At 41.2% G+C, this 14,492-nt stretch overlaps 7 protein-coding genes and 1 long non-coding RNA gene across 8 annotated transcripts; 7 read left to right on the plus strand and 1 right to left on the minus strand.

Moving 5' to 3' along the window:
- The first annotated feature begins 813 nt into the window (after nucleotides 1-813).
- Nucleotides 814-1,418, plus strand: LOC145707669 (protein dpy-30 homolog). The gene is made up of 2 exons (XM_081785226.1): nucleotides 814-970; nucleotides 1,011-1,418. Exons 1-2 carry the CDS (start codon nucleotides 851-853, stop codon nucleotides 1,146-1,148), a joined length of 258 nt encoding a protein of 85 aa, XP_081641352.1. The 5' UTR covers nucleotides 814-850; the 3' UTR covers nucleotides 1,149-1,418.
- A 709-nt stretch (nucleotides 1,419-2,127) lies between these two features.
- Nucleotides 2,128-4,032, plus strand: LOC145708011 (UDP-xylose and UDP-N-acetylglucosamine transporter-like). The gene is made up of 6 exons (XM_081785616.1): nucleotides 2,128-2,245; nucleotides 2,292-2,581; nucleotides 2,929-3,079; nucleotides 3,228-3,464; nucleotides 3,514-3,623; nucleotides 3,697-4,032. The coding sequence occupies exons 1-6, from the start codon at nucleotides 2,151-2,153 to the stop codon at nucleotides 3,783-3,785; spliced, it is 972 nt and encodes a 323-aa protein (XP_081641742.1). The 5' UTR covers nucleotides 2,128-2,150; the 3' UTR covers nucleotides 3,786-4,032.
- Nucleotides 4,033-6,251, plus strand: LOC145708008 (protein O-glucosyltransferase 2-like). Its single transcript, XM_081785613.1, has 6 exons — nucleotides 4,033-4,203; nucleotides 4,435-4,770; nucleotides 4,818-5,160; nucleotides 5,310-5,576; nucleotides 5,647-5,933; nucleotides 5,978-6,251. The coding sequence occupies exons 1-6, from the start codon at nucleotides 4,060-4,062 to the stop codon at nucleotides 6,092-6,094; spliced, it is 1,494 nt and encodes a 497-aa protein (XP_081641739.1). The 5' UTR covers nucleotides 4,033-4,059; the 3' UTR covers nucleotides 6,095-6,251.
- A 300-nt stretch (nucleotides 6,252-6,551) lies between these two features.
- Nucleotides 6,552-7,198, plus strand: LOC145709282 (hypoxanthine-guanine phosphoribosyltransferase-like; the record flags this gene model as incomplete). The annotated part of the gene is made up of 3 exons (XM_081786960.1): nucleotides 6,552-6,732; nucleotides 6,777-6,935; nucleotides 6,981-7,198. Coding segments are annotated over 3 exons (543 nt in total), but the record flags the coding sequence as incomplete, so codon positions are not given.
- Nucleotides 7,199-7,380: 182 nt separating this feature from the next.
- LOC145708009 (COP9 signalosome complex subunit 3-like) lies at nucleotides 7,381-9,308 on the plus strand. Its single transcript, XM_081785614.1, has 5 exons — nucleotides 7,381-7,580; nucleotides 7,623-7,865; nucleotides 7,909-8,073; nucleotides 8,116-8,333; nucleotides 8,374-9,308. The coding sequence occupies exons 1-5, from the start codon at nucleotides 7,449-7,451 to the stop codon at nucleotides 8,918-8,920; spliced, it is 1,305 nt and encodes a 434-aa protein (XP_081641740.1). The 5' UTR covers nucleotides 7,381-7,448; the 3' UTR covers nucleotides 8,921-9,308.
- Nucleotides 9,309-9,503: 195 nt separating this feature from the next.
- Nucleotides 9,504-10,967, plus strand: LOC145707771 (uncharacterized). Its single transcript, XM_081785346.1, has 6 exons — nucleotides 9,504-9,627; nucleotides 9,716-9,810; nucleotides 9,856-10,049; nucleotides 10,096-10,358; nucleotides 10,404-10,656; nucleotides 10,698-10,967. The coding sequence occupies exons 1-6, from the start codon at nucleotides 9,553-9,555 to the stop codon at nucleotides 10,859-10,861; spliced, it is 1,044 nt and encodes a 347-aa protein (XP_081641472.1). The 5' UTR covers nucleotides 9,504-9,552; the 3' UTR covers nucleotides 10,862-10,967.
- An 877-nt stretch (nucleotides 10,968-11,844) lies between these two features.
- Nucleotides 11,845-12,344, minus strand: LOC145709935 (uncharacterized). The gene is made up of 2 exons (XM_081787622.1): nucleotides 12,186-12,344; nucleotides 11,845-12,143 (listed from the first exon to the last, which is right to left on the minus strand). Exons 1-2 carry the CDS (start codon nucleotides 12,332-12,334, stop codon nucleotides 11,909-11,911), a joined length of 384 nt encoding a protein of 127 aa, XP_081643748.1. The 5' UTR covers nucleotides 12,335-12,344; the 3' UTR covers nucleotides 11,845-11,908.
- A 768-nt stretch (nucleotides 12,345-13,112) lies between these two features.
- Nucleotides 13,113-14,443, plus strand: LOC145706582 (uncharacterized). The gene is made up of 3 exons (XR_014134699.1): nucleotides 13,113-13,429; nucleotides 13,545-13,946; nucleotides 13,998-14,443. It is a non-coding gene; the product is annotated as an uncharacterized LOC145706582 (long non-coding RNA).
- The last annotated feature ends 49 nt before the right edge of the window (nucleotides 14,444-14,492 follow it).

Consider the following 14,492-nt stretch of genomic DNA (forward strand, 5'->3'; position numbering starts at 1 on the left):
AAAGGATGAACTTTGAAGAGATAAAGAAGGTTTGCGACAACAGGAATCATGAAAGGAAGCGTTTCAGTTTAATTTTAGTCAGTCACGAGTGAAAATTATTCAGTATTTAATTAGATTGGAAACCTATTTCGCGAAACGCAAATTTAGACCTGGTCCAGTTGAGCTTCAAAGTTTGCCGACAAAGACGTATTTAGGAAAGTGGCTCCTTTATTCAATTTTTAAAATTCCAGAGTCAATTTTATGCCGTTTTTGTGCAAACTGGTGTTATTGATAGGCTAAGCCAGACCATAATGGCTTTTTATTGGCTGATAACCACATATCTCTATTATGTTCAAAGGCAAATAAAAATGAGCCAGGAAGATGAAACGGTTGTGCCACTGGTGCTTGAAGGGATGAACCTACTGGCGAAGGAGCGACCGGCGACAGAAGAAAAGGCGATCGAGTGGTTTGCTGCCTTCCTCCTCAAAAACAAAAACTACAAAGAAGACATTCGAAAAGCCAAAGAAGCTGAAAGTGCGGCTCCAACACCAGCCCCTGGCAAGAAATGATCCTCCCCTCTATTGTCCTCCTAAATTAGGAGTCCTTATAGCTTTATTTTTTATACAGAACTGAATAATCATATATTTTTTCACATATTTCCGTCTCAAAAGTAGAATGATCGATATTCTAAGAAATAGCGGGCTCTAATTGGCTAATTGTGAAGCATACTGGCGTCTTATTGGGTAAAATATTCAGTAAGAACTCAGTATATTCTCCGCAACCCAATCAAAGGCCGTCGTTTTCAGCTGTCCTTCATTCTTGCGAAAAATGACATTTTCCACTTCATCTCTAGAATTATTTTCGTTTCAGAATGTCAAAGGACTCGAGCGAGTCAGTTCCCAAAATCCAGTTGAAAGATTTGACGGGCAGAAAGTATCTCGAAGAAGCCGTCGTGCCCATTCTTACGCAAGCACTTGAGGATCTCGTCAAGGTATTTTCCCATTGTTTGGTCACCCCCTGAAGGTTTTTAGGAGCGTCCTAGTAACTCCGTAACGGCCCTCGAATGGCTCGCCCAATACCTCATCAAAAACAAGAACTGGAAAGAGAAGCAAGAAAACGAAAAGAAAAAAGAGCTGAATAAAAATAATGAAAACGAGCCAAAAGCGTAAAACCTCTGAAAAACCCGTCCAGACCCTTAAAATATCAATTATTGTTGAAAAGACAATCACGCCTACTTACGATCGACTGCCTCTTTTATAGAAATTTAGCTAGAATTTCATCCATTTTCGAGAAATCCGCGGTAATTTGTTTCATGTTAATTCGAAAACAAAATTTCTTGTATTCTTTATATTTCGCCCACCACTTATTTTGCTCATACCTGTATTTCAACCCTCCTTTGACCAACGAACCAAAACCTGCTTCAACCGACTTCTTTAAAACGTTTAAATTCTCCTTTTTTCAGACGCTAGAGGCACAAAATGAAGTCCGCTTCATGCCTATTTTGAGGAGCTGGAAGAGCTTATGAAAATGTATCCGAAGGTCGGATGCACTTTCAACGGTGCGTGCGAAAACGAGTGCGGAATGCACTTCCTGCACAAAAAACAAATCTCCTCACTGTTGCAGCGAGATACGAAGATAAGACCGCTTGGAACAACAAAACTCCTAAAAACGGATACTTATATTTTCTTCAAACGAATCAGCAGCGTAAACATTGTTAACCTCCAACATTGTAAAAATTGGATAAACATGACTGTAAAGAAAAAGACTAACCTTAACTGTATTTAGACTGATTATAGACATCGAATGTTTCTGCGAGTGACGGATTTTGAGGCGCTTTTCTAGCCGCTGGTTCCGATCCTTCCAAATTGCTGGCCTAGGGGAATTGGCGGCTTGGAAGCGTCGCGGAGTCCTGAAGAAGTCACAAAAGTCCGAAAGCATACGGGCGACAATTTAATCATGGCGAAAATATTTCGCCATTGCGAAGAAGTTTGAAGAGTGGCCTAGTACACTCCCGTACTTCATCAGTCAAAGCATAATGCTTGACGATGATATTTTTACTGGAACTGTCCTGTAAACTTCTACTTATTTTCCCAAACACGGATACTTATAACGCCTTTTTTCAAATACCATTTTCGTTTCTTTAACCAAAGTCGACTCTAGAATGAAATGACATGGCGTCCGTGCCGCTAGCAATTTTTCTGGTGTTTCTTGGATGTGGGGCGAATGTCTTCTTCCTCGAGCATCTCATCAAAATTGACTCGACAAGGTATGCATCAACAAACTTGCACCCGTGTCGAGCTGTTTGTTTCTAGTGGACACTTGATAACTTGTGGCCAGTTTTTGTTGATCTCGTGCAAGCAGCTACTCCAGTTCGACTGGAGCAATGGGATCAAGATTCCCTTCCACCGCCATTTCCTGATCGTCGCCCTCTTCGTCTCGATCTCCGTCATCAACAACTGGGCTTTTTCGTTCGCGATTCCACTCACGTTACACATCGTCTTCCGTGCCGGCTCACTCGTCACCAACTGTCTACTTTCCAGACTTCTTCTCAATAAACGATTCTCAACGCATAAATATTTGTCTGTATTTATTATTACTGCTGGTAAGTAACTGTAGTTTTCGTGGCGTAGTCAGTAGCTAGTAGAGTGGTGCAAATCTAGGGTGAGAATTGGAAGGCCACAGAGGATTAGTGAAGAGCCTGTATCTTTTGCGTAGTCGAATAAGAGACCCGTAGCAAGGAGCAATCAAAAGCTCATATCTTTTGCGTGAGCCCGAAAACATCTGAAGTCTGATTCAGATGATCTGGTGTGCCAGTAAGAAGTTCGTGTCTTTTTAATTTTATCTTAGTCCAGTCAAAAGTCGGTATATTTCGCGTCAATTAGATTCGTAGTTTTAGGAGTTTGGTGGCTAGCATCCATTATCAGTTAATACAAATCAACTGTCAATTAGGAATAATTATTTGTACTCTTCAAACCGCCTCGACAAAGCCTCCCTCAACATCTTCCTCCGACGACTCGCCTCAATTATCCTTCGGCTTGTTTGTACTCAGCATTGCTCTTATCCTGTCTTCACTTATTGGAATCGTACAGGAGAAAACAAGGTACTACAAGGACTTCTTTTTATATCGCTTTTTCCTTTCCACCGCTTTTCTGATTGCTGCATCCATAATTCGGCCTCTCAGAATCGCTGAAAGGAACATTCTTAAGAATAAGAAACGATTGTAGAAAAGAATCTGAAAAGTGTTCTAGGGACGAGTATGGGAAGCACCCGCTCGAATGTCTCTTTCTTCACCACTTCTTATCGTTGCCTATGTTTTCGTTTTTAATCGAGCCGATCAAATCTTCGGCCGCTGTTTTTTCCGCTTCAACAGCGATGGAAATCTTTGGCTTCTCCATCCCCTCGGCCTGGCTCTTCTTTGTCGGCAACTTAGCCACACAGTACATTTGTATTCGCTCAATCTTCGTCTTGACCTCTGAGTGTACCAGGTGAGCACAAAGGAAGCCTCTTTGCTAACCGATTCATCTTTAATTCTAGCTTAACTGTTACGCTTGTTATTACGCTCCGCAAGTTCTTTTCCCTCGTCATTTCTGTAATTTACTTCAAATCAGCCTGGACCTACTGGAATTGGATAGGCACAGTTTTAGGTAACGAATAGTAATAAACCTCAAAATCGACCTAAAGAGTCTCATTCGGTCCGCTAGTAACTTGAGCTTTTAGTTTTCGGCGGCACGCTGATGTACGCTGAAGTGTTCAGCAGCTCCAAGAAAAAGAAAAGACCAGCTAAAAGTCACAAAAAGCCCCTGTAGTGTTCCATCCTATCATAATTCTAGCGTAGAATATTCTAGATTACTATACAGGTGCGAAATGAAAGAAAAACGCAAGGTGTTCTGATTTTCGAATTTTCCAGTTTCCAATTTTAGTTTCTTCACTGCTCCTTTCTTATCTTGCTTTTATTTCAAACAATTTGGGTGTTTCTTATTTTGTGAATTGAATATTGAAAAACTGCTCATGGATAGTTCCTGAAAAAAATGAATAAAAAAGTATCCAAGTCTGAAATTATTTAAGATGTTGTGTTGAACAATGATTCATTTTGTGGTCCTTTTGCTTCTTGAAACTTGCGTTAGTCGCGTCTCCAGCGTCAGATTCGATGCAGAGCATTCTCAAGTCAACTATTCGGGCATTGCCTCGGGAATCACCCTCCCAGTTTACTATTTTCAGCTCAATGTAGGTAGTAAGCAGGACGTCTTGAAATAGAGGTGAATTAGAGGACTGTGTTTCGCTTCCCAATCTTATTGAAAATTTTTAATTGACCATCTGTTACTGGTGGAGCTTTTATTCCATTTGTTGTTGAAAATGCGTAATAATTGCAGAAGATTATTGCGAGAAGACTATGAAATTAAGGGTGTTCTCTCTCAAATAGAATCTTGGTAAAAATGAGTCTTTCCAAAATTCTAGCTTTTCGACAAAAACGGCGAGCAACTAGATGAGTCGCCAGAGAACAATCCAAATGTTGAAGTATTAGGCGCCGACGGAAGCCAGATTCGATCCAAGGTCGAACTCCTCGACACCAAAAATGGCCGCTTCATGGGTCGGATCAAGACATTCCAACTCCTCGAGAAGGTGACCATTCGAGTAACTGATGAAGATAGTGGAAAAGAATTCGGTAACTCGCGACGACGCTTTGAAAATTTGAATCACGACGAGTGTTCCTGTCCTGTTGAGATCGAGAGATTTCAAGAAGCGTTTGAGCTGGAGCATCGAGAAGACGATGTTCTCATTGGATTCGATCAGGTACAGCTTGCTTTTACTTAGAAATAGAAGTAATAACGTATGATCAGATGTCATACGAAAGCAACAACGAGCAGATTCGAGAATATTTCGCTGCTCGTCCAAATAGTTGCGCGCTCTGCCACTATGTCATAAAAGCTGGTCGCATTTACCGCCAGTGCTACGGGAAACATGTCGGTTTCAACATGTTTTCTGATGCGACACTTATCGCGCTTTCAAGAATCGTCAAGCTGCCCGATGTGCAATTCTGGATGAACTTGGGCGACTGGCCCCACTCGACAGTGAACAAGAAACGAAAGGAAGAACAGCTCTTTCAAATGGTTTCATGGGGATCGCATCAAGACTTCAAAGATCTCGTTGTTCCAACATACGATCTCATGGACTCTACGCTAGGTAAAGTCAACATGAATTCTCCAAAATGAACGTATTCACATGTTCGTTTTTCATAGTTAGGATAATTTTAGAAGCTTTGTTCTTAAAAAGTACAGTGTGTACGCGGACTGATACTTCCAGTAGTAGTGGATCTAACGGATTATCTTCAGGGATGATGCATCGTCTCAGCAAGGATCAGTTCTCCGTTCAAAGTACGGGTCGCCAAACACAATGGACAGAAAAGATCGAAAAGGGCTTTTTTCGCGGCAGAGACAGTCGACAAGAGCGTCTCGATTTGGCAGAAATGTCGCAAAAGAATCCAGAGCTCATCGATGCCGCCATCACGCGATATTTCTTCTTCAAAGAAGACGAAAGCAAGTACGGACCCAGATCGGAACACGTGCCTTTTGCTGACCATTTCAAATTCAAATACCAAAGTAAGCATAAATCATTTCTAAAGAGAATCTGAATTGAGCAAGAAACCGGTTTCCCACACAACTATTTAAGTCAACGTTGATGGGACCGTAGCGGCATATCGCCTGCCCTATCTCATTCTCGGCAATTCGGTTGTTTTAAAACAAGAGAGCGCTTACTACGAGCACTTTTACCCAAAGCTAGAGGCTTGGAAACACTTTATTCCGCTCAAAAGAGACTTGTCCGACATCGTCGAGAAGATCCAATGGGCGAAAGAAAACGACGCCGAAGTAGCTGAAATAGCAAGAGCTGCTCATCGAGTTGTAGAGAAAGAAACTGAACCGGTTAGGGTTCTTTGGAGCTGGATATCGCTGCTCAAGGTAAACTCGAAAACTTTAGAATTGCACTAGAACGTTTTGTTTAGCGCATTTCGGAGAAAATGACAGGAGAGGTCGAAATAAACGACGAAATGGAAGAAGTGCAGATCCCAGTATCTCATAGACCCTGCTCCTGTAGTAGTAGACAACACAACGAACTGTAACTAGTAGAAGAACTGTCTACTAGAACTAAAACTAGTGTAGTACTAATTCTTATAGCTTCTGACAATTTCTGTAAGGTTACTGACTGTGCCTCTCTGTGATAAACACTGTATTGAATTAAGTCTATTTTCTTCATCAAATGGCAATTTTGTGATTCTACTTCTCGATTCTAGCGCTGATTTCTTTCAGAATGAAAGTTGAGGATTTGCTGAAGAATAATGATAAGAAAGATATTGGAATTATTGTGCCAGATGATTGGCAATCCGTCAGCTACGACTGCGATCAGTTCGCTCTCCCCAATCATTACAAGAAGGTGAGCCACAGCCATTGAGAGTTTCATCTAGTGAAATTTTGAATTGCAGTATCTCGATCGAGTAATCTTGCCGCGAGGACTCGTCCTTGATCGAACGGAAAAGCTTGGTAAGAAAAAGAAAATCTAAACAGAACCTGATCTCGCTTCTAGTTCTGGATTTGTTTCACAGTCTCGACAGATCTGTGCCCGTCGTTGCTTTGTGCGTGCTCAAGGGTGGCTTCCAGTACTTTGCGGATGTGTGCGACAATTTGAAGCGACACGCAGCGGCTCACTACCCAGAGGCGATTCAGTTCAACATGGATTTTATCCGACTCAAGTCCTACGAAGGTAGCTTTAAAGGCAAAACAGTCACTTATTTATCCATTTTACAGATGACCGTGCGAATGAGGAAGTGCAAGTAATTGGCGGTGACAACTTGGAGCATCTTCGTGGGAAGCAGGTGATCGTCGTTGAGGATATTGTCGACACTGGCAATACCATCCGAAAGCTGATGAATGTTCTTGCCAAGTATGATCCAAAGAGCGTCAAAGGTACCCCCTCTATCGTTGAAATGCGAGTTTATTCGATGATTCTAGTGGTGACGATGCTTTCAAAGCGAACGCCGCTGAATACCAGTGGCTATGTGGCTGACTTCTCGGCCTTCTCGATTCCCGTCTTTTTCGCTGTTGGATACGCCCTAGACTACAACGAGTACTTTAGAGATTTGAACCACGTCTGTGTGCTAAACGAAGAAGGCATCGAAAAATTCTCTGCCAAGAATCTTCCTACTCTTTCTTAACATTTAAGTTCAAGCATCCAGACAATCCAGTGCATCTAGACTCATTTTTATTCAAATAATTCTAGGTTAAAGTTAATATTTAATAAAAAAAAACTCATAAATGTGTCAACTCATAACTAAATATCTCATCCTGTCCAACTCAACAACAAACAGTAACTTACGCTCTTACTTAACTAAAAACACACCCAAAACTCACCAATTAACTTGTGCTTCGTTAGATTTGGGATAAGTCGTTGTCGTCTTCAAATACAAAATCAGAAAAAACATGTCTGTGCCTGCCCTTGTGGATGAACTGCGCCAGATGTGCAAGAGCAGGCAGATAGAGGAATTTTGGAAAAGATGCGGAGAGTTGAGCGCGATTTGGACAGAGGAGGGGAAAAGACCAGCTTCAGATCAAGTACGCTTCGTATTAATAATCGTTTTTGTAAAAAACTTTTAGGCTATTCACTCAGTTATCGGCCAGTTGGACTCGATCCTCGCTGAGAACAATGCAGACAACAGTTACTGCCTTGTAAGCCTGGCGATATTGATGATCAGAAGTAACCTCGAAAAAGATATAAAAGAAAAAGGCGATCATGAGAGGCAATTGCAATCCTGCGAGTTTTACCTAAACCAAATTGAATCATTTATCAACGGAAGTGCACAACTCGAAGGTTTTTCCCCTCCACTGAATCGACGAAAAGTAAGTTTACATCGTCGTTCTTGATTTCAAACGGATTTACAAGGCGATGGTGTCCAATCTCAGCCTCTTACTGGAGCAAATCCGCGATCTTCTCTTCCTCAACATTGATAGGTCTCTGGAACTTGTTGAAAGAGCCCTAGAGTGGGCCCAGACGAACGCTAGCGAGATTACTCCCTTTCACACCCATCTCTGCGTCCTTTCACTCAAGGTACATTACTCGCAAGCAACTCGATAAACATAGATGATTAAGGGCGGCCGGTGGAGCGTGATCCTTCCACATCTTAAACACAGCCTCTTTGAAATCAGCGAAGGTTTCTCGAAACCAGAATCATTCATTTTATTCTTCTACTACGGCGCTATCATATTCGGCGTGAACAGGCAATGGAAATCGATGGAACAGTACCTTATCAATGCGTTCGCCTGTCCGTTTAACCAACACAGCCACATCCTTATAGACGCTTTTAAAAAGTAACTGCAAAAGAATTCTCATCAACTAATGTCTTTCTAGGTACCTCCTTGTCGGATTAATTCTCAACCGAAAAGAAGACAAATTTGCCACTTACATGCACAAAACACGAGCCCAGAACTCTCTTTTCGCGGAAAAGCAGCCCAAGCCAATGCGAAAAAAAGACCGACGTCGACCTAGCCACCAGCCGGCAGACGTTCTCTGCGCTGAATCACTTGAACAAGCGAATCGAATCAATCGCATTTGGCCGTACAATTACTTCGTCAAAGAATGCAGAAAAGACAACGAGCGAGAAGTGATGCAAAAGATGAAAAACGTATTTGAAGCGGATGGGAATCTTGGATTAGCAGAAGTGGCAGTTCAGACGCTTCAAGAAAGACGAGTGAAGAACTTGGCTGGCTTTTATGTTACAATTCCGCTTTCGAAAATCTACGGATACATTAATCTAGAATCAAATGAACAAACGAAAAATCTTATAGGAAAGGTTCATTTCATAAACGAAAGAGCTGTCTTTTCAGAAAACGGCTCCTTGATACTCTTCCTTTATTTCACTGAATCAAAAAATGAACCGATCAAAAAGAGCGTATGATAAGGGAAAACGAGCTGAAAGCCCGGCTTGATGGCGAGAATATTCATTTCTTCGAGCGCGACAAGAAAGAAGAACAGAAAGAGATGTTCGCCCGAATCTCCGAAAACTCACCCGTCCTATTGGATTTGAAAGAACGGCTTGACTCGCTGATGAACGAAAAGGAGCTTGACCCGTCGTATATCCAGGCGAAGATGAGCTATCAAGAGAGGGAGAGTGACTCGACTGCGAAGCCCTACACCTCGCCTGCTTTCAAAGAAATACTGAAAAAGCACCAAGAGCAAAAAGAAAAGTTATGAAAGTTCAAACTTCTTCACCCTTCACTTGTTGAACCTGCCCTGATTACCTGTATTATTGTACAGATATAAATAAAGAACAGTAATTCAGACCAAAGCAACTATTTTCATTTTTCATTCCTTTCGCTTTCAATGAAAAACGATTTGTCTCATTTATTCGCATAAGCGTAAATCGGCATATAAAAAAGCATCATTTCCAGAGCAGTTTCTGTTTCGGCCTAACCAGTGAGTCTGAAATTCGCCCGGGGCGCTGTTCTTGTTTTCGCACCGCTGATTGGTCAGAACTGGCCTGAGCGCGTGAACATTTTTTCTTTTGTGTCAATTTTAGAAAGAGAAGAGATGGTCGTTCGACAGTTCTGGAAATCGGAAACCTGTCCAGTTTTGACTCTTTCGGAAGCGATAAAAATGAGTGACGATTAGGGCTCTAGAATTTTCGCTTTGTAAATATTTGCTCAAGAAGGATTTTCTTCTTGAATTTAGAATAAATCAAGAGTCCTTCGAAGACAGAGGCTGCAGTAATGTGCAGTGCAATCTCATCGCAGTCGTCGGAAACGTCACTGGTCCGAACCACAAAAACAAAACCGGATTCAAAGTCGAGTAAGTCAAAGTTAGATTTCTAACCCATTCATCTTCTTTCTCTAGCGTTGAGCTTTTCGACCGACTGCCAAATGGCGAGATCATCAAGGGCGCGATTAACTTCTGGTCGAACGTTGAAGATAAAGCTTGTTCCTGGCTGTCTCCAGCAGTCAAGGGTGGCGATATCGTTGTTCTCATTGGAGTGTCGGTGCAAATTATCGGCACGAGAATGGGCCCATTCGGCAAAATTCAATACTTCGGTAAGCAAGAAAGCCAGACCGTCAGAGAGACAATTACTAAATTAAGGTTCGAACAGACGACGACATGTGTTGGTCTACCCGATGGAGAATCTCATGACAAAAGATGCCACCGCTTTCAAGCTTGGCTCCGCGACGATCTTTGATCCCCATCATCCCGTTTTAAATTTCAGAAACTTTGCGAGAGAAGAAAAATTTGAGAGTGAGATTTCCAGCCGATTGGAGAAACTTGTGAAGACGCATGGAGAACAAATGAGATCAGCGAGGAAGAAATTCGTAGTCGGAATCGTGGAAGAAGTCATCTACAAAAAGGCAAGTTCACTTTTGGTATCAAGGAAAAGGAAACTCTATTTCTAGGATGAATTGAACGTTCCATGTCTTATCCGCATCAAGACGAAGGACTTGACCTCGAAAATCTTCAAAAAAGATGCACCGGAAACTATCAACCATTTCGAGCAAGAAATTTGGGCGGCGAAGATGCAAGAATCCCTCCGCAAACGAAACTGTCGAGTGGAAACTTCAGCTTCGAAGAAGACCAAGATGATAACTGGGCAAATCTTTTACGTGACTTTGTCGGATTTGGCAAAAGAAGCGATTCCAGCTCTGAAAGGTAACTTTTGGAGCGATCGAAGATTGATCAAGTTTTTTAAGAAAAGCTGAAGCCTGACAATTGCATCATCCTCAACCGCGATCGCATCGAGGCGATGGCTGGCGGAAACATGATCGAGTACAAGATGCGATGGGATAACTACTCCTTTCCGGAGGGAGCAATTCAAACAGCTGCCCTCAACGAAATTTCTTTCACTGCTGGTTAGATTTCCAGTCTTCCTGAAAAGCAAAATAGATAACTCCACAAATTTCACTGTCAAACATTTTCCTGCACTTATCATCACTGTCAAAAACTGTAATACACATTTTTAATGATAATTCAATGTTCCCCGAAGTTATTCTACGCTAAGAACTTTGAATTTGTAGCTTTTTGGAAGGCAATTATTTATGTATGCAATTGGTTTTTGTTCGCGAGAAAAAGCTGTAACCTTTAGCAGGATGTTTTGCATGTTCATTGAAGATCGTTTATTTTGGGACAAGAACTCAATTTCGATCATGCAAGCATTCGAAAGCAATTGATCAGAATTATTTATTCTCCGACAAATATAAGCAGCATCACTTCGATTGAAACCGTCGAATTGAACCTTATCTCAGTCTTTGATCATGAATTTTTTTATCTTTTTGAGCTTTGCAGTCACCGCCCAAGCTTTCACGGGTTAGTACTGATTGAATACAGAGATGGAGACTCCTATCCTTAACAAGCCCAAACGCTGTCATAAACAACTTATCCCCCTTTAGCGAGCAAAGAAGACGCTGAGCTGATGAGCTTTCTTGAGCAAATGGACGCTCAGATCAAAGAAGATTCCTTTGGATTTTTTCGATAACAAAAATATAAAAGATTGCTTCGATGATGTTTGATGAATAAAAAGAAACCAAAAACATGTTGAATTGTCAATAGCAACATACCTATATAAACGCTATTTGTAATAACATTTTTCTACATCTGTCTCGATCCAAATTGGCAGAGGAACTCGAGATTGATAGACACGTGTCCCAAAGGTTGAATTTGAATTCGTTGAACGACTCATTAGAGATATGCTTATGCAAATGACGATTCACGTTGAGCAACCGCAGAAGACATCGTTTGAGCATAATCTTCCGAACAGGGGTTGAATAAGTTCCATTAAGATTCACTTGTCAAGGTCATCTTTCTTTTTCTTTTGAAAACAAATCTTTTAGCTAAATAAAACTCATTTTTATTAAAGAAATTTGTAGGATTTGCAGAAGGTTTTTTTGTGAATCCAGAAGGGATCTTAGTGAAGCTGATGCCAATTCTGAGCGAGCATACAGCACGGCAGATACCAGTAGGTGCAGTAATCCCCGCAGAAGCTAACCTGCTGGATGTTGTATCGCTCACGAATCTGCCATCGCTGAGCCATAACGAAACAGAAACCAGCCTGAATACCGCACCAAAATCCCAAACACCAGTGATCGCAGTAGTTGTGTCCAAGCTTCTCGCCGATTTCTCCGAAAATGCAAGGAGTGCAGCTAATAATTACTCTCACCAAGAATCAATTGAGCTATTCTTACCACCAAGCATACCAGCACATCTTGTCACAGCAAAGGTCGCATACATTCGGGTACTTCCAGCTGCCTTTAGATTGCTCTTGAAGCACCATTGGAGCGGTTACAATTGGCGCGGCCATCATCGGTGTCACCATCGGTTGAACAATACTCATTCGTGGTTGCTTTTGACGGATTTTTTTATAGCTCATGTATAAGAGAAAACCCTAATTCTCAAAAATATTCCCGTTCCTCATGATAGCCATGCTGGAGGGCAACAGGTTGAGTTTGAATAACTGGTTGTTGCATCGGCGCTGGCGCGACTTGATTCACCTGCACCGGAGCTGAAGGTGGGGGAGCATAAGTTGGAGGTTCTTTCTCCAATTCTTCGGTTTTGCCAAGATCCATTTTTGAAAATTTCCTGTCTCTTGAGCGCGTTGAGATTTCAAACTGCGATTTTTTAGAGTCCCATGTCTGCCTGTAGCGTTAGACTAGCACAAGAGGCTATTCTTTTGAGGAATAAAGATGAAATAAAATTATATAGCAGAAAACGTAACTGTGGGAAACTCATTCCCGAGGAATTTTATAAGCTCAGTTCTTTTTGAGCATTCCAATCATTTTAAAATTTGATAACACAATTTTGAATTAGAGAGAAATTAAAATGATGAAACTCACAACTAACACCACCATATTATGCTCTTATAAAAGCGGAAGGGACCTTCTAAAGTTGAAAATGATAATTCGCTGTCAATTCTGCAACGTCATAAATTTGCATTTCTGATGGACGCTAAAAATCAGCGTTGAACTCTAAATTTATCCATTCGCGTAAATAATGGAGCAACTTGTGGCTCATCAATCAAGTTTGTTTACTCGCCATTGCAAAAGACTTAGTGGCGTTTTGGCATTAGGCCGTATTGATTGATCGCTCCGTAAAATCGGCAGAAAAATTAAAAAAAAAGAAAAACGCGCAAAAATCGGCGCACGCGAGCACCTTCTCAACCCTCTGCGCCGAGCGGAAGAAATTCCAAGATTTAAAAAAATATTAATTAAAAAAAAATAAGAATTTAAAAAAAGAAGGATGAAAAGTTCAATATTCTATTTACTTTATTTCGGACGCAACTTTGGGGATGGAAGACAGGTTAGAGACTACGACTTTGAAGATATTTCAGAGCAAGAAAAAGAGCAAGAACTGGAGGAGTTAGTTGATTCTTTTCAAATGAGGCTGAAATCTGCTGGAAATCCGCGAGAACAAATCATGAACAATATGCTAGGTAGGTTGAGGGGGACGAGACAATGACCCGAAGTTAGAGTTCCTAACCCTTCAATGTGTTTCATTTCTTAAATTAATAAAAATGATGGTATCATAATAGTAATAACTTATCCAAGCGTACTCATTACGAAGCAGGGGACTGCTCGAACTTGTTTCTGTGACAGATCTAACAAACTACGGCTGCTGGTGCACAAAAGTTCCCATTGATCGGCACGGTCCTCCTCTCGATGATATAGATCACGCTTGCCGTAGTAGACATTACTGCGAAAAGAAAGGGTTCTTGATTAAAAAACGTTTAAGATTTCAAGATTTTTTATGCGGTTTTCTGATGACAGGATTTCCTATAATTAGTTTCTAATTTTTCGCCTTTTGAATCTGACCAGTGCGTGACATTAGATTCCGCCTCTAATTCCTGTGACCCGGAAGCAACATATTCGGTAACAATCGACGCCAAAAACAAAACACTTAGTTGTGAGCACAAGGACAATGATCAACAATGCGCCAAGAAATTCTGCGAGGTGAGAAAAAATTAATTTCAATGGATAAGAAATGATTTATATTTAAAAAAGTGTGACTTGGATTACGTCAAAAATGTGGTCCAACACGTCGCTGATGAGAAATTTTATCCATTCTACTCGCGAAACGTTCTTGATTTTCAACGATTTTGCTCAAACAAGGAAAGAAACTTTTGGGGCGATTATGGGGACTACTCAGGGAATAAAGGAAAGTCTCAATTTTAGATGATTTCGTCAAACATTCTCTGATCTCTCGAGAACTCCTAAAGATAATTCAATCGTGGACGCGTTTTCTATGACCATCGGCAGAATGAAATCGCCGGAAACAACGCTAGAACAATGCTGCGGTGTCCATCCAAACCGATTTCCTTTCCAAGTGGCCGGAAATAGATCTTGTTGCGGTTCGAAGACATACGATCCAGAAGTGTTTGACTGCTGCCAAGACGAAATCAAAGCTATTGGAGAGTGCTGAGCTGCAAATCTGACTGTAAATAAAAGTATAATCAGTAATTTTTTGTTTATTTTTTGATCATTTGATAAGGTCATTTA

The sequence above is a fragment of the Oikopleura dioica genome, chromosome XSR (assembly GCF_907165135.1).
Source record: "Oikopleura dioica chromosome XSR, OKI2018_I68_1.0, whole genome shotgun sequence".
Taxonomy (NCBI): Eukaryota; Metazoa; Chordata; class Appendicularia; order Copelata; family Oikopleuridae; genus Oikopleura; species Oikopleura dioica.